At 41.4% G+C, this 23,395-nt stretch overlaps 1 protein-coding gene and 1 pseudogene across 1 annotated transcript in view; both read left to right on the top strand.

Moving 5' to 3' along the window:
* The window catches only part of CUBN (cubilin), a 254,992-nt gene extending 236,360 nt beyond the window's left edge, over positions 1-18,632 (top strand). The window contains exons 61-67 of the mRNA XM_037060773.1: positions 4,065-4,227; positions 4,575-4,780; positions 7,508-7,655; positions 8,570-8,751; positions 12,127-12,292; positions 14,595-14,830; positions 17,363-18,632. Coding sequence (XP_036916668.1) covers positions 4,065-4,227; positions 4,575-4,780; positions 7,508-7,655; positions 8,570-8,751; positions 12,127-12,292; positions 14,595-14,830; positions 17,363-17,470 — 1,209 coding nt within the window. The 3' untranslated portion in view covers positions 17,471-18,632. The remainder of the gene's footprint in view (positions 1-4,064; positions 4,228-4,574; positions 4,781-7,507; positions 7,656-8,569; positions 8,752-12,126; positions 12,293-14,594; positions 14,831-17,362) is intronic.
* Positions 12,912-13,259, top strand: LOC118997139 (V-type proton ATPase subunit e 1-like; annotated as a pseudogene).
* Positions 18,633-23,395: the final 4,763 nt, after the last annotated feature.

The raw sequence follows: 23,395 nt of genomic DNA, 5'->3' as shown, positions 1-23,395 counted from the left end.
GAGTATGCCCAGCTTCCTGACACCAATGTGCCCCTCCGTGATGAGCAGTGAGTGAACGGCAGACAGGGCTCAGACCTGGGACTCTAGCTAGTGTGTCTGTGTCAGGAAATACAGAACTAGCAGAGAAGAGATGGCTTCTTAACATTTCCACCAATATTTGTAAAACTTCCTTGACCATGCAAAGTGAAAGTCATCTATGCTATAGCCTACCCATATACACAGTTTAAAAAAACCAGTGTAAGGTACTAACAGCAATGAATAGGAAAAATAAAAAGAAAGTAGTATATTAAATAGTTCAGATTTCAACATAGCAATTCTCTGTCACAACCGCACTATCAGATGATCAATAGTTGGATTCTTCTTCTATGTGGAATCATGGCAAATGCAAAGGCATAAATTTAAACCAGTAGTTATATGGCAGCATCACCATCTGCAATGTGAATTTCCAAAATGGTGGAAAAACAAAGATAAAATAGTCCTAAAGAAAGGAAAGATTGCTCTTTCTTCAACTTACACAGCTGTTGCATTCTTGGAAAGTTGGCGATTATTAAAGCTATGCAAAAATATTTTTGTGTTTATATATTGAATGAATTTAGGTTCTGAGATCAAATAGTTATAAAACAGCTTTTTATACCCAACTGTCTGGCAGGACATTCAATTACATGGGACACAGAATAAATCTTCACTTTGCATAACTTTTCTGTGACTTACACGATGGGATTCTGCCATCTGGCTGTTGAATAGTGAATGTCAGTTATAGCACCAAATTACTGTGGTGACCCCCAAACACCACACTTTTGCCAAACACTCCCCGGGGGACAATACTCTCTGCCCTGAGGGCATCTGCCTTAACCCACTGGGCTTGATCACTCAGTCTTGGCGTCAGCCCCTGAAGAGGGGTACCCGTCTGGGGAGGAGGTCAGCAGTCTATCGAGGCCTCGGGTTCCTTTCCTTATGAGGCAGTACCCACTGTCTGTTCATTCACTCATTCATTCATTTGATAAATGTTTATGCGAGCACTCATTTTGTTCCAGACACTATTCTAAGTACTCCAAAAGAATATTGAGATAAAATTAATAATAATAATAGTTTAGAAACTCCTGCATTATACAGCTAATTACTTTTTATTGTTGTGCAAGTACAGCTTTCTGCCTTTTGCCCCCACTGCCCCACCTTCCAGCCCTCCCCACCTCCCTTCCTCATTTCCACCCCCCCTTATTTTTGTCCATATGTCCTTTATAATTGTTCCTGTAAACCCTTTCCCCTTTTCCCCCATTGTCCCCTCCTCCTCCCTTCTGATCGCTATCAGCCTTATACGGCTGATTCTAAGCATTGCTCCCAAGCATTGATTCTAACCGTTCCTGAGACCACTGGGACCACTGCAGCATTTTCCCTAGAAGGTTCTGAAATAGATCAGGGTTCAGCCCTGAACCTTAGAAATCACTGTGTTCCCCCTCCCGTCCCTGATTATGTCCAGCCACGTTGTCCCGCAGACTTGCACAGCGACTCCTGAGTAACATGAAAGAATTCGTGAAGATACTCTTAGATGCAATGTAGAGATGCTTCAAATGAGAACGTAAAAATCTTTCTGTTATCAAATTTCTATGAAAATATTAAAAGATAAAGTCCCCCCCCAAAATTAATGTCTAAAATGAAGCTAAATTGGAAAGAACTGAAGTCCGATATCAAAAATCTAGTGCCCTCTTGCCTTAAAAGTTCCTAGAAATTGAAATTCAAACATTTCCTCCCCTACCTACTTCTATTGCTCAAATTAATGGTTGGCTAAATGCAGGATCAGGTAGTAGTTGTAGTCAGAGGCTGTCTTCTCCTAAATTATTTGTACAGTTCCTGCAGGGTCTTAAGTAGATTCTAATATGCTCCACTATCAGAGTTTTAAGAGCTGAGCAAACACAAAATTCTTCCCAGAACTTATCTCCATCCACAAGACTTAGGACATAATTTAAGCTCCTGGTCTGAAGCAGCTATGCCACATAAATGTGCCCACAGTGCAGTAAGTCGCAGGAGTGATTGTGCAAGTCCTGAAGCACTGTCTGCATCCCCGTCCACGTGACTCCCATCTCCGGCACTGTACAGTGCTCCTGCCGTTGTACACTCTGGAGCCACCCTGCCGGAGTCCACAGTGGAGATTTAACTGTGTTAGGGGAATGGAAGAGCGGATGGAGAAGATCTTGGCTTCAGCTAAAAGGAACTCGAGAGCCCATGTCAATTGTCCGGAGGCCACAACCTGTCTATTTCAACTCACTGAAGAGAAATCTTATGGCAGTGAATGAACTAATGCAAACACCAGCTCGAGGCTGGGCATTCTGCAATTCCCTTCCATCACTTTTACCAGCTATTTATTTATACAAAACCCAAACCAGATCTTATAACTTCTACAGCAGAAGGTGCAACCCCCTTTGAGTGCCACATATGGAACCTGGGCCTTGTCCCAATGTGCTTCCCCAGTCCTGAGTCTGTCCTCTCTCTCACCCCATTGGGGCACATAGGAAGGTGACGAGCAGTGGAGACGTGCTGCGCGTCTTGTACTTCCGTGGCCTTCCTTCCACTTCACAGTCTGTCTGGTTGGGACGCGCTTACTCTCCTGTAGGGCTGGGAGGTCTGCACTTAACTTTTAAACAACAGTGAGGTCTTTTGGACTCCATTATCTGGGTTCCCCTATTACACTTAATTCTTTTATTGTAGCACTTATTTTTCTTTATTTTATATATAAATCATACATACACAGATACACATGTACATTTAATTTGTGGCTCCCTCTCTCCCACTAATTTGTGAGTGTCAAATTAGTGTCTTGAACGTATGGAAAGTGCCTTATACAGCCTTTTATGCATAGGACTTACCACAAGAGGCCTGGCAGACAGTACATAGAATAAAAAATGCTTGCAAATGATACAAATGAGCTGATAAAGGCAGCAATGTTTAAAATAAAAGTTTAACTCATTTACCAGAAAAAGTACATTAGCTAAAACTTGGCCAAACTACTCATAAAAGAGGGCATAGACGACTCAACTCTTTACTCTCTGGCCCTACATTTACTGAGATTGTGTTTAAGTAGGGAAGGCAGTGCCATCCGGTGGTAAGTTTTTTCTTCTGTTTATTATGAAACTACTCTTTAACCATTTCTATTTTAGATACTCCCAGCATTTTAAAATACATTTCAAAATAATGTCAGTGGCCATGGTTATCCTCAAGTTTATAACATACCACAGTTCTTTTAGAAATTCAATATTTAGGTCTACACACATACTGATTTTAGAAACACTATGAAGATTACTCAACTGGAGAAAACTTTGTTTCTAGTAATTGACAGAAGTCCAAGGACACACTATTTCAACAGGCATCGCCGAAGGTTCTCACGGCTGGGACTTGCCCTGGGTGCTGGTGATACTGTGGTGAATGGCCAGCCTCCCTTCTGTGGCATCTTGTAGGGAGAGAGACCAGAAAAAATAAATAAGCCACAAGTAAGATATGTTTTGATTAGTCTGAGAACATAGGACAGAAAGGCATTGGGGGAGGGCCACATTAGAGAGCATTGGCCTCTCTCAAGAAGTGACATTTGAGCTGAGATCCTGTGAATGCAGTCTGTCCTCCAAGAGATGAGGAGAGAAGATTGCAAAAGAGCAGCCGCTGCAGAGGCCTGGGGCTGTATCCTCTGGCTGATGTGTTGAGGGCAAGCTAAAGGGGACTAGAGTCAAGCGGGGCACTCCAAGGGGAGGCTGCGGCGAGAACCCAGGCAAGGGCTGGACCAGCAGGGGAGTGAGAGCTGATTGGAGGATAGTGCCGGGTTTGCCAGTTGTAGTGACACATTGTCTTTACATTCACATGTTACTTCCACAATCAGAAAATAATCATAGACATCATACCGGGGTTTTACTGCAACTCATTATGTTATAATCGATTAAATAGCTATTTTGTGAAATCTAGCTCTAAGAACATCAGTGTAAGATCCTTAATTATAACCTATTAGGACTTCACATCCATTTTGGTGTAAAGCCTGCGATCCTTGTGAATAATGGAGAACTAACGAACCCTTTTCTTTTCAGTTATATGATGGGGACAGTGAAAATGCCAAGTTGGCTGGAACATTTTGTGGTTCCATTGTGCCTGCTCCCTTTGTCTCTTCTGGTAACTTCCTGACAGTTCAATTTGTCAGCGACACAACTATAGAAAAGGAAGGATTTAATGCTACATACACCTTCATCAACAGTGAGTAAACTGAGACATTTTAATATATTATGAAATATATATGTTTTTATGAACTAAAAATAATGTCATGCTTATATCTAAACTCAATGTTCATCACTAAACTCCATGTTCATTATCATCTAAATTCTGTGTCAGTTACTAAACACCATGTTAATTACTCCATGTTTAATTCATGGTGCAAATTGAGTACAATTCTTAGTCAAGAATATATATTCTAAGTTCTTCACAGAGTGCTGTAAATATAGTTCCTTTGTCCTAGAAGCATAGGGAAGGCAGAATTTTAAATATTTTATGTGTGAGACATGAGTAAAGTCATTTTGAAAATTGTTCTTTTTTTCTCATCTCAGTGATTTGTGGTGGATCATACAATGCAACTTGGACCCCACAGAATATTTCATCCCCCAATTCCTCCAACCCGGATGTCCCAGTCTCCACCTGTACCTGGGTCTTTGAGGCCCCTCCACACCAGCAGGTCGAGATAGCCGTGTGGGCGTTGCGGCTGCACTCACAGGGCTGCCACCAGAATTACCTGGAGTTTCAGGACGCACGGGAGGTAATAATTACAGTTTGAATGACCATTAGCTTGGTGACCTTTTTACCAGTACTTGTGAAACACTAGAAATAATGAGGATACAATGAGATAAACTGTCAAAGTTACTTCTAGCTTACTGTGTTTTTTAGCTTTGTACGGACCTTCTATTTAGGTGTTAAGAAATCTGGACTTGGACTTTGGTCAGGAGCTCTTATGCTTTCTCATGCGTAAGAAACATTTGGGTGTCTTGCTACGAATGCGTACCACTGGGCATCTCCCTGAGAGACTGACTGCCCGACATAGCCCCATCACTCTGAACTTCTGATGGGCATCTCTGGTGTTCGCATACGGGTTCTCTGTGGGCTATGCTGGGAGAAACGTGTCTATAGTCAGTGGAATCAGTGTATATGGTTAACTGAAGGGGTCAGTGCAGAACACAGGGAATTCAATTAAGAGGCCAGATGGCCCTGGTCTGGTGGCACTGTATTTATGGTGATGCAAAAAGAGAGAAAAAAGTTGTTCAGCATAAAAAAGAAAGATGACTCCAAATTGCCCATGGGACAGGACATTGAGGAGATGGTTGGACAGGCAGAAGTGTGATAGAGGTAGCAGGCCTGAAGATTTCACTGTCAGTACCATATGAGCCAGGGGTTTACAAGACAGAGGAATGAGACTATCCAGGGGACACATGTAAAGTGAGGAGCTGTGAACTGAGTGAGGGTGGGTGCTTGGGGAGCATCTGGGGGGGCCTGGGCTGTCTCTCTGCAGTTCGAGATCAGTTCATCCACCCAGTTCATCTTAGGAGCGTCATGTTTCACCCCTCGTGAACTGGCTAGCAACAGTAGAAGGTCCAGTCTATCTCTTTCTGAGTTTTCAAGTTCTCCTCATTCTAAATACGGGATCCCCTGTACTGCCCATGCACCTTGGTATAGGTGGAGAAATTCATTTGGATTGACTCCAACATGGAAAGAGGTTTGAGAAGTACTGGCTGCTGTGTAGATGCTGGATTGGCTGAATTATTATGAAGCAGAGACACTGAAGTCATCCTGTGTCCCCACATGGTCAAGATGCTAGGTTATCATCTTCCCACTGGTTTCCAGAATATTGTCTGTGTACCCCAGTGGTACTCTTCCTGGAAGGAATAGAGCCAAGTGGAGAAAAATCCTCTGGTTAAAGCTCTTTCAATTTCCATTTGCTTCACGAATCCAAATGTCCCAATGTGGATCAGGGCAGACTACTTTCTGGGTGCAGACATGCTACTTACATGACCCAGACAGCCCTGTGTCATAGTGACATCTAGAGTGACCTCAAATAACACCCAGTATTTGCCATGAATGAATAATGTCCTTCAATGGAATGATGGAAAGAACAAAAGGGTTCAACCTGAGTGGGGAGGGGGAAAAGATAAGATATTGATTGATAACTAAGAGAGACTGGAAATCTCAAGGTGCCCAAGAGTAGAAAGAGAAGGTGTAGCTGGAAGATCACGCAAGAATAATATGGTAGAGGCATTACAGGTAATAAAAAGAATGGACTGGATAGCTGGCATTGGGGTGGGTAACCACAGAAAGTAGAGGTTAAAGTCACTGGTATCAAGGAATGCAAATTAGGATGGTCAGTGGGTTTTCAGTAAGAACACTGAAACCTCGAAGCGTTCATGAAATGACTGAGCTGCAATACCACAAGTCTTTAATTAAGGAAGGGAAGTAACCAGAAAGAAGGTAAGTGAGAATGATGAGAAGGGAATACCTTCAGCCCGATGTAGAGACCCTCAAAGGAGAATTAGCTTTGATGCGAGGGCATATGCTGCAGTGAGCTGCCTGGAAAGGCCTGTCCTCCACCCCCATCCCCGCCCATTCCTACTCAGTGCACTAGAGTGTGGGAAAGAAAGGACTCCCCCAGGAGGCTGCTGGAGACCCAGGTTTCACTCAAGGCCGCAAGTGGAGAGATCTAAGGGTGTGTATAGGGCTGGCTATCAGTGCAGTTAAAGTTCAGAGGATACAATAGGCAAGGTTAGGAAAGGACCAATGTCAGGGGGCAGGGTGGGAGAGAAGCGCAGATCGGTAACCAGAGTTTGCAGCAGGGCTGGGGAGTGGGCCTTTCAGGAGATGCCCAGGAACTACAGGTGTGAGGAACACACCTATGTGAGAGGTGGCAGATGTCCTGACTTGAATTCAAGTTGTTTTTATGCGAGAACTGATAGGCATTAGACTGCATTTATCTTATCCTCTTGGGAAGTGATGGGGGCTGCCCAGGACTTACAAAGGGGAAACAGGGACCTCATTACAGGCACCAGGAGCCATTGGGGTTCATAGCAGTACTGAAGTCTCTGGTTAGATTTGTTAAAGAGTAGCAGGGCCAGAAGCAGGGCTGGGTTAGTTTTGTGGACTTCCGGTCTATGGAAAACCCCCATAGGAGAACTGTAGTGAGCTCAGACAGTGATGTGCTCAGAGCAAGGGCGCTGACCCTGCCTGTGAGGAGAGCAGAAGGGTCAGGTTTGCAGGAGGCAAGTATCTCTGTCTGGTGCTTTCAGCATAAGCTTGACCTCCCACTTTCTGTCCCTTAAAGAATGTGAGATAGTTGGCCCATTCCAAGGTCCATGTCAGTCTTATTGCTGAATGCTTCAAATACTATAACTAGGTCCATGGCTGAAAAATCTGAGCATATTTTATATGTGTTTAGTATCTCCTATAGCCTATTCTCTTTTGAAGCAAAATCTAATGTGATTTGCCTTCCATTTCATTTCAGAGTAACGGACATCCCAGAATTCACTTCTGTGGCAGAAATGCTTCAACTGTACCAACATTTTATTCCTCTACAAGCACTGCAGTTGTCATTTTCAAATTCGAGGTTTTTGATGAAAATTCTAGAGTGGGTTTCACGTATCGGATTGCAGGTGAGCCTGGAACTTTATGTTCTGTGCAGAAAATCGGCTATCATTACAATTACTGCCAGAGTGGACTCGTGTGGGTACAGCAGGGCTTGTTAACATGAGCCACACTCATACGAGCTGAGATGCCCCAATGGAAACCAGGCCTCATTAAGCAAATGACTAAAGCTGGTTTCCAAGTAGGTAAAGTGAATATAATAATACTTAAAATGTTCAGTATACCAGCATATTCTTCAAAGTTTATGTTGTTGCAAAGTTTTAAATTATGCCAGTTATTTTATTAATTATCCACTTGAACATATGTAGAAATCACTATATCTTAGGAAATGATTTTGTCAAAACCAAGAATTTTTGAATGGGTTATTTGATGACTAAAACTGAGAAGTTTATTTCCCCAGAACACTTTATTTAATGTTCATTTCAAGATTGACTGAAATTAACACTTCCTTTGATTAAAACAAACAAATACAAACACTCTGGGTATTTTTATCAAAAGCAGTAAAAAACAACAACTTGCTGTTTCTATCAGAACAAATAATTCATTGAAGGTTTTAAAGGGAAATCCTCAGACTATCTTGGAGGCAGAGACTTTACTCTTGAAAGAGGCTCAATGTCAGCCAACTCCACCTCAATGTGACCAGGACAAGCACAGAGGCTTCTAGAATATCCGTCCTCAGAGGCGAGAGCTCGTATTTCACGTCTCACATGGGGGTGTCCCTGTTAACGAGACACCCCATGCACCAGCACCAGAGATGCCCACCTCACCTCCGTGGGGCTCAGTGATCTCAGGGCCAATGCAGAGTCCGGGGTAGCTTTTCCAAAGTGTTTAAATTTAATCCTTTATGAATTACTCCTGTCAGACTGAAAGAACACTGAATACTGGGAGACGTACATTAATTGTGAATATTGCTTTCTAAAAGATTGTAACAGACACTACAACAAGGCGTTTGGCCACCTGAAGAGCCCTGGGTGGCCCGGTAATTATAACAACAACATGGACTGCACAGTGACCCTCACGGCTCCGCAGAACCACACAATTTCCCTCTTCTTTCATTCCTTCAGCATCGAGGACTCAAGTGAATGCAGACGTGATTTCTTGGAGGTAACATGCATGTGGGTCTCATGTGAATTAATTATATAAAAGATGATGGCTCACTTTCAGATTTTTCACCCTTTTCTCTGCTACCACTAAAAATACATCCTTTACTCATTTCATTAATCTATTCATTATAATTTCATTCCATAAATACTTACCTACATCTTCTATGGCCAGGCACTGGAAGGAAATCCAAAAGGGAACAAGATATATTCAGGGCTCCCAGGAAGCTCATGGTCCACTGGGAAGGACAGACAGGAAATAGTCAACTGCCACTTAATGTGCAAGGAACTAACACTGTCACTTTGGGGACAGAGAGGTTTACTGGGGCAGCTGATGTGGAAGTTCAGACTGCAAGGACCAGAGGGATGTCTAAGTGCTACTTTGGGGGCAGACCATGGCACTGATTTTAAGAAGTGTGCTTTGTGTGGAGATGAAAGTAAAACCAAGCAATACTAAATTGTTAGCCTAATGTCCCTGACATTAGTAAGTGTTGGCGGGTCTTCAGTGTTCTCTAAGGAGAATGACTCCTTGACCACATGTTTGGCAGGGGCGGGAGGGATGTGTTATCCTTTCCCCTTGACTGCTACTAGAGAGCTCTATCTGGACAAAGCGTCCACTTTGCCCTGTGCTGCCCTCCTCCCACCCACCCTCCACTGCTTCCCCGGACACCGCAGGAGGGGAGCCTCCTGGGCCTGGAGCAAGCAGAGCCGTGCTGCTAGGGCTCTTGCACCCCCACAACTCCCTGCAAACCAGAGGAGCCCCTCTGCATTCCTCCTGCCCCCCTTCACCCACATTGTGTGGACCATAACGGTCCTCCCCGTTATGCTGTTATTCATGGGAAGATGTCCTGAATGAGCCCATGACTGATGCAGACTGTGTGTGGAGCTTGGCGCCTCTGTTTTTCCATAAAAATCCAGGGCTCCCCTGGATGTCCATTTTCCGTAGAAAATGAATGTATCCTCAGGAAATAAATTCATATACACAGGGGATACTGAATTCCGCTGTGAATTGAGTTTGAATCTTAACCTTGCTCAAGTTCTCTTTGTTTCATGTACATGAGAGTTTTTGATAAGGTTTCCAAAGTTTGTTTGCTCCTTTACACCTGTTCTGGACTTTTATTTTCCTGGAAAGTTCTCCTCTATAATCTTCATCTAGCTCTGTTTTAATGAATATTCATAACCTACAATGTGACAAGTACTGGAGGAAGCTCATGCCTTTGTCTTGGAGAATCCTTGCCGTGGTAGGAAACTGAAGGTGATGGAGGTAGCAGAGAGGAGATGAGGAGAGAAATACAGTGTCATTGTGTCCATCAGGGTGTTAAACTCAGACCTACAGACCTCACCCACCACAGAGTCTACACATTTGTGTGAAGTGCCAAGCAGAAACAAGGGGAGGGGTGGGATACAGATAAAAGACAGAATTACCTTGTCCTTTTGAGTTCCCTCGCAACTGCCTCCCTCTTGCCTCAAGCCTGAGTTGACCGTTACTGACTGGCCTTAAGGCCAGCTCTCTGGCACTGAGGGGTGAGAACTTCTCCCCACAGCTGCGCTTCCTTACCCCATAGAGATGAGTCTGAAACTTTCCGTCCAATAAGCAGACAGGAAACTGTGACTTAGGGCTATCAGGTGCAGCTGTACCAGCAAGCCTCAGCACTCCGTCTACGCTAGCTACAGCAGGGACGGAAATTTCTCACTGAGGATTCCACCTATATTAATAGCATACAAAGGCCAAGCCCAAGACCACATGTGGAGTTTGCATTTGTCTTCAGAATTTTTCCCTCTCCTTCCAGGGTCCTCTAATGTCCCAGAGGTGTCTACCCTGGTTCCCATGAAGAGAAAAATGACTACAACAAGTCATTAGTATGCTCACTAGGAATGAATATCTCCCTCTTCCTCTCAGAGCATCAGCTTTCTAAAAGATAGTCAAAAGGAACAAGACCCAAAGCCAAGAGCACAGTGGTGGCCAGTCTGGTCTTTCAGCGTGCTTGGATGTGGCCCCACCTCCGTCTCCTGGCAGATAACTGGCTGCTCTATCCTCGGCAAGGCACTGTGTTTAAACACTTAGCAGAACACTCCAAAAAGCACCAGAAAGGCGTTATTCTCTCCCATGGGCTACTGCACAGACCTAGAAGGAACCTCTGCAGGTCAACACAACCCAGCAAGATTAGTCACCATGCCTCTGAGGAAACTCTATGACTTAAGACAATCAGCAGTTGACCAAATGTTAAGCTGTGCAATTATAAAGGGAATGGAGAAACTTCCAAGATTTGAGTATGTCTATCAGTAAAACCATAATTCAAACGTGTCAAGGTGGCTCATGCCTGCATGCCTGGCATCCTCCTCGGAGTCGGGCTGGCTGAGAATGCACAGCAGGAGCCAGGCAGGAGAACAGAGTGTGGCTGGGTTCACAGCGTGTGTGTGGGAATACACATGCTGACTTATTTCCAGTTTTTATGTTTGTCTACTGCGTGCAGTCCATTAAAAAATCTATTCATCTACAGAATGTGTCTTTAAAATGCAGGGTGGGGCAAAAGTAGGTTTATAGTTCTTATAGAAAATAATACAATAATTGATCATTAATCATACAAGAATAAACTCCGTTTTTCATACTCACAACTATAAACCTACTTTTGCTCCACCCTGCATGTCTTAATAGTCAGAAATTTCATAAATTTATGGAGTTGTCTCCTCTTCCCATACAAACATTCCTTTTGGTTGCACACTATTTCATACAAGGGGGGACCCCAAAACTCCAGTATCATTTTCTGGAGGTCAGACTCCTCGTAGTACAGGCTTCCCTGCTAGAATAGTGTTCTAGGAGCCCATCAGTGTCAGTGTAGTGGCTGGTGGTGTTGTGAGAGGCTGTGTTTGGCTTCAGTGAAACTTTTTCGAGATTCTTCCAACATGTTTGCGCATTTCATGATTGGTGACTTACGAGTGCACCTGTCCACACTGTGCTGAGTGTTCAGCAGTTTTTGGCCAAAAATGGTATGACCCCTGTGCCCCACCCTCCCTATTCACCCAGTCTCGCCCCAAGTGACTATTTTTGTTTCACCTGATGAAAGAAGTCCTCAAAGGGAAACGTTTTATTGATGTAAAGGAGATGAAACAAAATGGCAGAAGCACTAACGGGCATCAAAATCGAACAGTTCGAAAACAGTTTCGAGCAGTGGGAAAAAATGTCTCGATAGGAGGATTGCATCAAATGGAGAGTGCTTTGAAGGTGACTGAAGTTTAAACATGCAAGAATAAGTACACAATTTTTATGAATAAATTCCACTTTTGGGGTCCCCCCTTGTATGCTACTGTATAACAATACTAAATTAAAGAAGCAAGGGTAACACACGTAAGAATCATAATCCACGACTCATTTTTAAAGGTAAGAAATGGAAGTGAGAGCAGTTCGCCACTACTCGGCACGTACTGTGGAACGCTGTTGCCGAATCCCGTCTTCTCTCAAAATCATGAACTCTACCTGCGATTTAAGAGTGATGGTGCCACTTCTGGTCGTGGGTATGAGATTACCTGGACCTCGTCACCCTCCGGTGAGACATTTACACTTTGTACGGTACAGCAATGTCGGTGAGAGAAACGCCATGTCCCTGACAGGAAAAGGCCGCTAAAACGACCTTGTCTTGTTAGCCATCTGTGTGCTTGATTATCTTCTGACAAAAATAGATTTTTAACAGTGAAACACAGTTCCTTTTCAATTCTACTTTTACTCATTTCTGTATATTATTATATATTTAAGAACATATATTTACATATAAAGAAAAGATAAAATATAAAGATTTTTAAAATTCCCATATAAATTCTGATTTTGTCATAATTGTAACATTTGGTTTGACCATCGAGGTAGTTCTCTGAGTATTAAAGAAGAAGGTTCACCCAGAGCGCATTAGTGACACATGCTTGTGCACATAGAAGCCCCAGGGCTCCTTGTAGTTCCAGCCGTTTCTTGGCGGTTAATTGCTTCTTTTAGGGCCATTTTTGATTGATTGTGTATCAAATAACTGAAGGAAATTTAACTTATGTCAGTAACTTTAACTCAAGAGAGGAAGAATACTTTGTGAAATGTCCTCAATATACCCAAACACTTTCAAAATAAGAATGATAAAAATGACTCATTTTAAGTATACTGAGGACCAGGTGGGACCAAAGTGAGGCGGTGGGGCAGGGGCCCCAGCAGCAGCCAAGGCGTACAGTGGCCTCACAGTGCCTGTGGTCCTGGTGAGCGCGTTCTGGAGCATCCTGGTGCCCTGGTTCATCCCTAAAGGTCCCAGCTGGGGAGTAACCATCACCATGTTGGTGGTCTGTTCAGTTTGCTGCTATCTTTTTTGGCTAATTGCAGTTCTGGCCCAATTCAATCCTCTCTTTGGACCACACTTGAAAAATATGGTTTCTCAAGTACCACTGGCCTTGAGAAGGAAAACCCGCTGTCCGGTGGGTGCTGAGCCACAGAGGTTGAGATGCAACATCACCTCCAGACCCAGACCACCTTCCTTGACTGGCCTGGTTTTGCCATCGGCTGCCTTGAACATTCACACCACAGTTGAATACCTTATTCATCAAAGCAGTGTTTTTTCCTGTTACCATTTTTACACCTTGATGGATTGTGTGCCTCTTTAATCTAAACTGTGCTGATGGCATAACGTGTTTCTGCCCTCTTCTGCTATTGAAGGTGCTGTTCTTCTGAGAAACATGCACTCTCTCCATGCAACCTGTGCATCTGAAAGGGGCTCCTACCCACTCACAACACAGGGATCTGGAACGTTTAACAGCTGTCCCGAGACAGCGAGACTCCAGTTCAGGGGGAGATCCGTCCCGACTGAATTACACCAAAGTATATTTTCAGGATGAATTTCTTACTTCTGCCATCTTTGGGAATAAGTTACTTTCCTGCTTTCTGTGGAAAAAATAAATAAATAAGTAAACAAACAAACTGAGGAAGAAGAAAAGGGTTCTGTCAAGGCAATCATAGATAATGAAATCTTGGTACCTGAAGATACTTAACAATGATCTTAGTGCCCTAACTTTGCAGATGAGGAAATAGGACGCGCATTAATGAGCTGCCCAAACAGCAGACTGTGGCAGAGGGGGCACCGCACTCCAGTGGCCCGGACCCAGCCTGGCTTTTTCTTGTAGGCCCTGCGTCTTCTTCCTGCGCAGTTCCATATCTGGGCCTCCAGGGCTGTCTGGGCCTCCAGGGCTATCTGGCCTAAATATGATTGTTTTCATATACAAGTTAACAGATGCAACAAAATAACACCCATACTTACAGTGTTTTGGCTGTAAGTTTGTCAATCTTGGAACTGTCAGTTGTGAGCCTGATAAAATCCCTGTCATAACAGTTACTTCCCAAACCTCTGAAAACACATTTCTTTTGGTTCAGGCCCAGTATTGTACTTTTAATTGACTTCACCCACATCATTATCAAGAACTCGCTGCTTGTGGAGAGATCTACACCATCAGAAATGCACAGCAACTTTAATTACTCTCCTCTCCTCTCTCCTGCAGTTATTTAATCCGGCTCTTGATTTTCCCTGGGGGTTCACACCCCACCGTTTTCCAAGAGCAGACCTGGAGGAAGCTGTCCCTAAGTCATGTTACAGAGGGGAAGGACTATTTGGTGGAGAAAAGGGAGGCGGATGGGAAGAGGGAGTTGATGAGGGAGTTGGTGGGATTTGGCCTCAGGGAGAAACTGGGCAAAGGGTTCCTGCCTCTACTATTCTTGCAGAGGGTCCCAGCACATGAATGAAATGCCAGCCCCATCTCACTGCCTTGCAAGTGTACTAAAAGACTCCAGGTATGTTGTTGTATCAAACCTCCTGCAATTATTTCTTGCAGGGTGTGGTGGTCCTCTTTATGGAGACAGCGGCTCCTTCACCAGCCCTGGCTATCCCGGCACTTACCCTAACAACACTCACTGCGAATGGGCCATCATTGCCCCTGCTGGAAGACGCATCACAGTCAACTTTAACTTCATCAGCATTGACGATCCAGGAGACTGTGTCCACAACTACCTTATACTCTATGATGGACCAGATGTTAATTCTCCATTTTCCGGACCGTATTGTGGCGCAGTGAGTAAAGCAAGATTTTAAAATACTCACTTACCGTGTTTGAATAAGGAAAGTAACACAGTATATACCTTTAAAGGCAGACACAGGCAAAATAAGTACAAAGCACAATGTACTTTTACATATTCTGTATACTTTTCTGATTTTTCTCTTTTGGGGAACACGAGGGCCACCTAGTGGACATTGCATTAAGTTACTAGTAATATAGTCACCAAACTCAATTGTGGGTTGGAATTACCTATACAGTTACAGTTTTCCCTCGCTATATTGCAGTTCACTTATTGAGGCTTCACAACCCTTTAAAGGCAACTGTGAGGATGATGTGGCCCCTGGTGAAAATGAGTTTGACACCCCTGCCGGGCAGGTCTATTCTTATATACAGAGTTAATTACCTGGGGAGCAATTTCAGGCACCTGGCCCTTAGACACTGAATCACCGTTGTTCATGGGGAGTCACAGAAAAGAGAAGTTGATGTTCCATATTCCAGATTTAGAAGCTGACTAGGTCTTTGATATTTAGTTGAAGTTTGCAAACATTTCAAAAAGAAGGAAAATAGGCCATTTTAATGCACTTAATTTATATCCACATGGCTTTTTATTGTTTAGGTTTGTTTTGTTTTCAGTGACTTTCAAACATACAACCCCCTATGCTTCCTGTGGTGACAGTTCTGTGATGAGGAAAGAACAGTGACAATCTGGACTTTCCCGATAAAAGAAAACTGAGGCGCTGAGAGAACTTGAGTGCCATTTAGACCAATGTCACATTAAATCAAAGTCTATGACTAGATATGTCAGTTTTTTGAAACTGTGGGCTTTGGCAATATTTTACTAGTTTTACATTTCCTTTGATAAATGTGGGCATCATTTTAAGAGTAATTGCTTTCTTTTTAAATTAAGGACACTACTGATTTCTTTGGCATTCCAAGCCCAGTAAAATTAGTTTACTTCCAAAGTGAAGGTAAAAGTCACTCTTTAGGTTAGCAATCATATGACGATTTGAAGATGTTGCTTATATGAGGAAACAACTGTAGTTGGTCACGGGGAAATCCTGTATCACTCTCAGTTCTAGAATCTAAACATGAAAGAATAACAAGGAAAATTGGGAGAATCAAAGGAGGGTTTAAAACTTTGGTTAACTGCCCTGGCTGGTGTAGCTCAGTGGATTGAGCATGGGCCTGAGAACCAAAGGGTCGCTGGTTCGATTCCTAGTCAGGGCACATGCCTGGGTTGCAGGCCAGGTTCCCAGTAAGGGGACACATAATAGGCAACTACACACTAATGTTTCTCTTCCACTGTTTCTCCTTCCCTTTCCCTCTCTCTAAAAATAAATAGAATATTTAAAAAAACATTGGTTAACTGTGCACACTTGACAACCAGGCTAAAATAGCGTGTAAAAGAGCAAGTGGAAATCTGGGAGAAGGTTAAAATGGAAAGAAAAAGCTGCATGCATGTAAGAGTATATGATATTGTCTATACCTTGATACAGCTCTTTGAAATATTCTCTGTGCCACACTCACTTGAATTATTTACTGTCTGGGAAATGTCTGTCTTTCAATGGCACTTGGGGAGGACTGCTGCAGTGAAGCCGGAGGCCAGCAGAGCAGAGGGGCAGGCCCCAGACTGCCAACTCCGGGCAGCTTGACCTGCTCTACAGCTCACTGAGTCGGTTGGTTCATGGTTTGCCTGCTCCCATTAGGGTGTAGCTTCATGAGAGCAAGGCCTTGTAATGGTTTCGTTCATTTTTTATATCCACAGTGCTGGAAATAACGCCTGCAACATGGAAGTCTCTTGATAATTATATGTTAAGTGAGTGATTAGAAAAGGAAAGAAAGCTGAGACCCATTTACTAGCCCCAGCCCCAAATATACATTGTTCCACGGGACATGAAAATAAATCCTCAAAGAAAACTGTGGATATTAAAAGGAGAGAGCAATATACTTTACTCCTATGATTGTTTTAATTGCAAGTATAAATACTGTATTTTGCCACATATAATGTGCACTTTTTTGCCCAAGTTTTTGAGAGGAAAATAAGGATGCACATTATACGTGGGTATAATAATCCATGTATAATACACACAAAAATATGAGTGTGAATTATACATGGCAAAACATGGTAAGTATTATTTAGAAAAATTAAAAAATTAGTGAGAACTTGAATTGGAAATTCCATTTTAATGACAATTTTACTGAGATAGAAGTCATGACTGTGAAGTATATAATTCAGTAGTTAGTAGACTGAAAGTTGTGTAGCTACGGTCACTACACCCAAACCTAGAACACTTTCCCTGCTCTTCAACCCCGGAGACGGAAACTCTGTGTCTGCAGTGCCCGTTCCCATTCAGCCCCTGACGGCAGCAGCAGTCTGTCATAAAGCAGGTACATTAATTCTTAGCAAGATCACTTCTAGACACAAGCGACAGTTTACTATATATTTGGATTGCTTTATGTGCTACTTTTTTACTATGTTTTTTTACATTTTTGAATGTTCAAATTTGTGAAGAATGTAACTTGTTCCTTCTTTTTTTAAATTTCAGGACACTAACATAGCTCCGTTTGTGGCATCCTCACATCAGGTCTTCGTAGAACTTCACGCAGAGTACGCAGTGCACCCGTCGGCGATCCAGTTGACTTGGGACAGCTGAGCGTGCAGTGTGCGTGTCAATCAGCCCCGTGGCCCCTCTGCGGTGCTGCCAGGCAGCATCCAGACAGGGCTCTGCCACCCTGGCCTGCGACCCCCACCTGCACCACTGATAAGCTTTTTAACATTTATGTTTTCCACCAACGTATTTGTAGGATCAACATTTGTACTTTTTTTTTTAAAATGTAGAATGTAATTTCTTTAGTCTTGGCTGTGCTTGTTATCCTTAATTCTAATATCTGGGCTGAAATTTTCTAAAATTCCCTGAAGAGTTGGAAATAATCATGACATATATGCTGTGAATTTTCAAATGTAAATGATAAGATAAAGGTATGATTTTCTCCGTGAATGTCACATTAGGTGTAATAAATATTGTTGAATTGTATACAAATAGGCTGCATTAATTTTTAACTCATTCAAATTTGGTTTTCCACTATAAGTCAATATAAATTTTCAAGTTGAATTTTTACATTTTGACAAAGTATATGAATCTTTCAGGGGAAGAACTGGGGAGCCAATCGGCTGCATTTGGATTTAATTCTACTAGTAAAGAGTTTACTTAACTTCTCTCTGCTTCAGTTTCCATTGAGTACCAAGATTAACTGTTCCTAGTTGAACAATACAACATGGTATGTCTTAAATAGCTAAACAACACATCTTACAAACTTTTCTGCTGCCTTTAACAAAGCAAGAGAGTTTATGCTAAATACACAGTTAGGTCCCATTAAGAACACGGGACCGAGGGAATGAGCGAGGCTGTGGGAATGTGTTACTGTACTGTACTCGCACTCAAATGCCACAGAAATGATCCTGCACAGAGTAGAGAGCTCCGTAAGTAAGACACTTTTACTCTAAACACTTCTGCTTCGTTTGACTCTGTACTATGGATAGATGCACGAACTTTATGGATGAAGTGCTGTTGGAAGGAACAGCGAATGCAGTGAGGAGGACCACGAAACCAAAGAAACAGATCACTAGAACTCTCAGGATGAAATCTGGTAGGGGTTGATAGAAGATCCTGCTCTTTTCTCTAATAGTGCATCACAAAGATACAGAATAAGGAGAGAGTTTAACCATAACCTATGAAGTGATGAAGGAGTTTTATTTGAAAGGAAGATTAACATATGCAGCTGTCAAACAATAAAAGATAACTTACTGTTACATTACATCATCAGAGAATGGTTTCTACAAGAATCATCTTCAGTCAAAGAAACATGCTTTCCTAGGAGGCATATTATTTAGGAGGTATATGGAAAGTTGAAGAAAACATTGACAATATTATTATGAAATTTAAAAACTGAAAATTTAAGCAGGAAGAAAAATAATATTTTCCCCCATTCTGTAGGCTGTCTTTTCAATTCATTGGTTGTCCTCTTCACAGTGAAGAAGCTCTTTGGTTCAAGGCAGTCCCACTTGTCTGTTTTAGTTTTTGTTGCCCGCGCTTTGGGTGACTTATCCAAGAAGTCACTGCCAAGACCAGTATGGGTCTTTTTCCCTGTGTTTTCTCATAAGAGTTTATGGTCTCACGTCTTACATTTAAATCTTTGATCTATTTTGAGCTAGATTTTGTGAGTGGAATAAGATAAGGTTCAGCTTCTTTTCTTTGCATGTGGTTGTCCAGTCTTCCCATCACCACTTATTGAAGAAATTGTCCTTTCCCCAGTGCATGTTCTTGGTACCTTTGTCAAAAGTTACTTGACCACAGTGCAGGGGGCGTCTATCTGGGCTCCCTGTTCTGTTTCACTGATCCCTGTGCCTGTTTTTAATCTCAGTGTCATACTGTTTGATAGCATTGTAATGCAAATTGAACTCAGTAAGTATAATGCCTCTAGCTTTGTTCTTCTTTTATTTTTCAATGATAATTTATATTCAATGTTATTTTTGTTACTTTCAGGCATTCAGTATGGTGGATGGGCAATCATATACTTTACAAAGGGTTCCCACTGATACTTCCAGTACCTACCTGGCACCATTCATAATTATTACAATATGATTGACTGTGTTCCCATGTTGTACTTTGTATCTCAGTGACTACGTAGTAACTGCCAATTTGTATCTCTCAATTTCTTCACCTTTTTCACCCAGCTCTCCAACTCACCTCCTCTCTGGCTACCATCAGTCTATTCTCTGTATCGATGAGTCTGTTTCAATTTTGTTTGTTTGTTCGCTCTAGTCTTTAGATTCCACATATAAGTGGAGTCATATGGTATTTGTCTTTCTGTGATTTATTTCACTTAGCGTATTATCCTCTAGGTCTATCTATACTGTCTCATTGGTAAGGTCCATGTATACTGTCATATTGGTAAAATTTCATTCTTTTTTTGTGGCTCAGTGACATTTCATTGTATATACATACCACTGCTTTTTTATCCACTCATCTATTGATGGGCATTTGAGTTGCTTCCATATTTTGGCTATTGTAAATAATCCTGCAATGAACCTAGGGGTGCATATATTCCATCGAATTAGTGTTTGGGGTTTCTTCAAATATATACCCAGAAGTCAAAGCATTGGGCCATGAGGCAGTTCCGTTTAAAGATTTTTGAGAATGTTCCCTACTCTTTTCCACAGTGGCTGCAGCAACCTGCATTCCCACCAAGAGTGTACCTGGGTTTCCTTTTCTTCACATTTTCTCCAGTGCTTGTTTGTTGATTTATTGATTATGGTAATCATTCCGTCAGGTGTGAGGTGATATCTTATTGACGTTTTAATATGCATTTCTCTGATTTGTGATGTTGAGCATTTTTTTAATGTTTATTGGCTATTTGGAGAAATGTGTATTCAGGTCCTCTGAGTATTTTTAATTGGATCGTTTGGGGTTTTCTTTTTGGTTTTAAGTAATATAAATTTTGGATATTAACCTCATATTGACTGTATCATTGGCAAATATGTCCTCTCATTCAGTGGGTTGTCTTTTCATTTTGTTGACAGTTTCCTTTTATGTGCAGAAACTTCTTAATTTAAAGTATCCATTTATTTTTTCTTGTTTCCTTTGCCTGAGGAGATATATCAAGAAAAATATTGCTATGAGAAATGCCTGAAATTTTACTGACCAAATTTTCTTCTAAGTTTTTTATGGTGTTGAGCCTTATATTTAAACCTTCAATTCATTTTGAGTTTATTCCTGTGCATGGTGTAAGGAGGTGGTCTAGTTTCACTTTTATAAATGTATCTGCCCAATTTTCCCAACACTGTTTTATGAATAGAATTTCTTTCCCCCATTGTATGTTCTTGCCTTCTTTGTTAAATACAAGATGGGGCAGAAGTAGGTATACAGTTGTGATTACACAAAACACAGTTTACTCTTGGTATTATTTATTAATTATTGTATTATTTTTCTCTATAAACAACTGTAAACCTACTTTTGCCCAACCCTGTATTAATTGAACATACAGATGTAGATTTATTTTTGGGATATCTATTCTTTCCATTGATTTATATGTCTGTTTTTATGCCAGTACCAGGCTATTTTACTATGGTCTTGTACTATAGCTTGACATCAGGTAGGATGATTCCTCCAATTTTGTTCTTTTTTCTCAAGGTTGCTGTAGCTATTCAGGGTCTTTTGTGGTTCAATATAAATTTCTGGGTTATTTCCTCTAGTTCTGTGAAATAAACCATTGATATTTTGATAAAAATTGCATTGAATTTTTAGATTGCTTTGGGCAGTATAGATGTTTTAATGATGTAAACTCTTCCTATCCATGAGCATGGTATATGCTTCCATTTATTTATATTTTCTTCAATTTCTTTCTTCAGTGTTTTATAATTTTCCAGGTACAAAACTTTTACCTTCTTGGTTAAATTTGTTCCTAGGTATTTTTTGCAGCAATTATAAATGGTATTGTTTTTTAGAGTCCCTTTCGAATAGCTCATTATTGGTGTATAACAATGAAACTGATTTCTGAATACTTATTTTGTATTCTGCTACTTTACTGAATTCATTTATTAGTCCTAGGTTTGTCTCTTGTTGTTTTTTTTTTTTTTTCATGGACTCTTTAAGTTTCTCTAGGGTATTATATAATGAGTTTTACTTCTCCTTTCCAATTTGGATATCTTTTATTTCTTTTTCTTGTCTGATTGCTGTGGCTAGGCCTTCCAGTACTATGTTGAATACAGTGGTCAAGTGGACATCCTGGTCTTGTTCCTAATCTTAAAGAAAACACTTTTAGGTTTTCCTTGTTGAGTATGATATTAGCTGTGAGTTTGTCATATATGGCCAGTATATCCCCTCTATTCCCACATTGCTGCAAGTTTTTATTATAAATGGGTGCTGGATTTTGTCAAATGTTTTTCTGTATGTATTGATATGATCATATGATTTTTGTCTTTCATTTTATTTATGTGGTGTATCATGGGAATTGATTTGCAGATAGTGTACTAACCTTGCATCCCCAGAATAAATCCCAGTTGCTTGTTATGTATGATTTTATTGTATTGCTGAATTTGGTTTGCTTATATTTTATTGAGAAATTTTGCATTCATTTTTATCTGGGATATTGGCCTTAATTTTCTTTCTTTGTAGTATCTTTATCTGGATTTGGAATTAGAATAATTCTGGCATCATGAAATGAGCTTGGGAGTCTTCCCTCCTCTTGAATTTTTAGGCATAGTTTGAGAAGGAGAGGCATTAACTATTTTGTGAATATTTGGTAGAATTCATCTGTGAAGCCATTTGGTCCAGGACTTTTGTTTATTGGGAGTTTTTTTTCCTTGTAATCACTCTGTTCAGATTTTTGGTACAAAATTAATTGCTTTCTTTTGCTTCTTGTAGGAGTCTTTCTTTGTCTTTAAACTTTACTATTTTAATTATGACACATTTTGGTGTGGGTTTATTTGAGTTCATCTTATTTGGGACTCTCTGTGTGTTCTGAACTCATATGTCTATTTCCTTCACCAGGTTAGGGAAACTTTTAGTCTTTATTTCTTCAGATAGATTTTCATTCTGTTGTTCTCTCTTCTCTTTCTGGTACACCTGTGGTGCAGGTGTTGTTGTGACTGATGTTGTCCTAGAAGTCCCTTAAACTATTCTCATTTCTAAAAATTATTTTTTTTTGCTCTAATTGGGTGTTATCTTCTACCTTGTCTTTTATTTTATATCACTAATTTGATCCTCTGCTTCATCTAACCTGCATTTATTTTTTAGTGTATTCTTTCTTTCAGATAGTCTATTCTTCATTTCTGACTAGTTTTTTATAGTTCCTATGTTTTTTTATACTTATTATCTCTTTGTTCAAGTTCTCACTGAGTTCCCCCAAGTTCCCTGAGCATCCTTATAACCATTGTTTTGAACCTTACATGTGATAGATTGCTTGTCTCCATTTTGTTTAGTTCTTTTTCTGGGTATTTATCCTCTTCTTTCCTTTGGGCTGTGCTTTGTCTCCCCATTTTGTCTGCATCTTTGTATTCATTTCTGTATATTAGATCTGCCATGTCTCAGAGTCTTGATACTGTGGCCTTATGTAGTAGGTGTCTTGTGGGGCTCAGTGTCACAGTGTCCTTGATCACCTAAGTTGGATGCTTCAGGAATGTTCCTTGTGTGGGTTATGTGAGCCTTCTTGTTTGTAGTTGAGTCAGGATTGCTGTTGCCTGTCATGGTTGCAGTCAGTCCTCAGACTGGCTGACAATGAGCACTGACCCCAACTGCAGTATATGAGCTGCTGAGCAGAGCTGACTGTACAAAGCAAACTTCACCCCAACAGGATCTGTTCTCCCCCTGGAAGTGCCACTTGTGGAGCTGGTTTGGTCAAGCTCTGATGTAATCACAAGACTGCCATGGGCCTTGTTAATTCTGGGGCCTCATGGAAGGGACTCCAACATAGGTCAATATCAGGCACTACATGTGATCAGCACTGGGCTACCCATTTGGTGCTACAAAATGATCCACAGTTTGTGGTTTCCTCTGCTGGTCAAGGGTACAGAGAGAGGA

The sequence above is a fragment of the Sturnira hondurensis genome, unplaced genomic scaffold (genome assembly GCF_014824575.4).
Source record: "Sturnira hondurensis isolate 20B ecotype Veracruz unplaced genomic scaffold, ASM1482457v3 Scaffold0012488, whole genome shotgun sequence".
In the NCBI taxonomy this organism is placed as follows: domain Eukaryota; kingdom Metazoa; phylum Chordata; class Mammalia; order Chiroptera; family Phyllostomidae; genus Sturnira; species Sturnira hondurensis.
The sequence above is the reverse complement of the archived record's forward strand: the minus strand, read 5'-3'. Positions and strand labels throughout refer to the sequence as shown.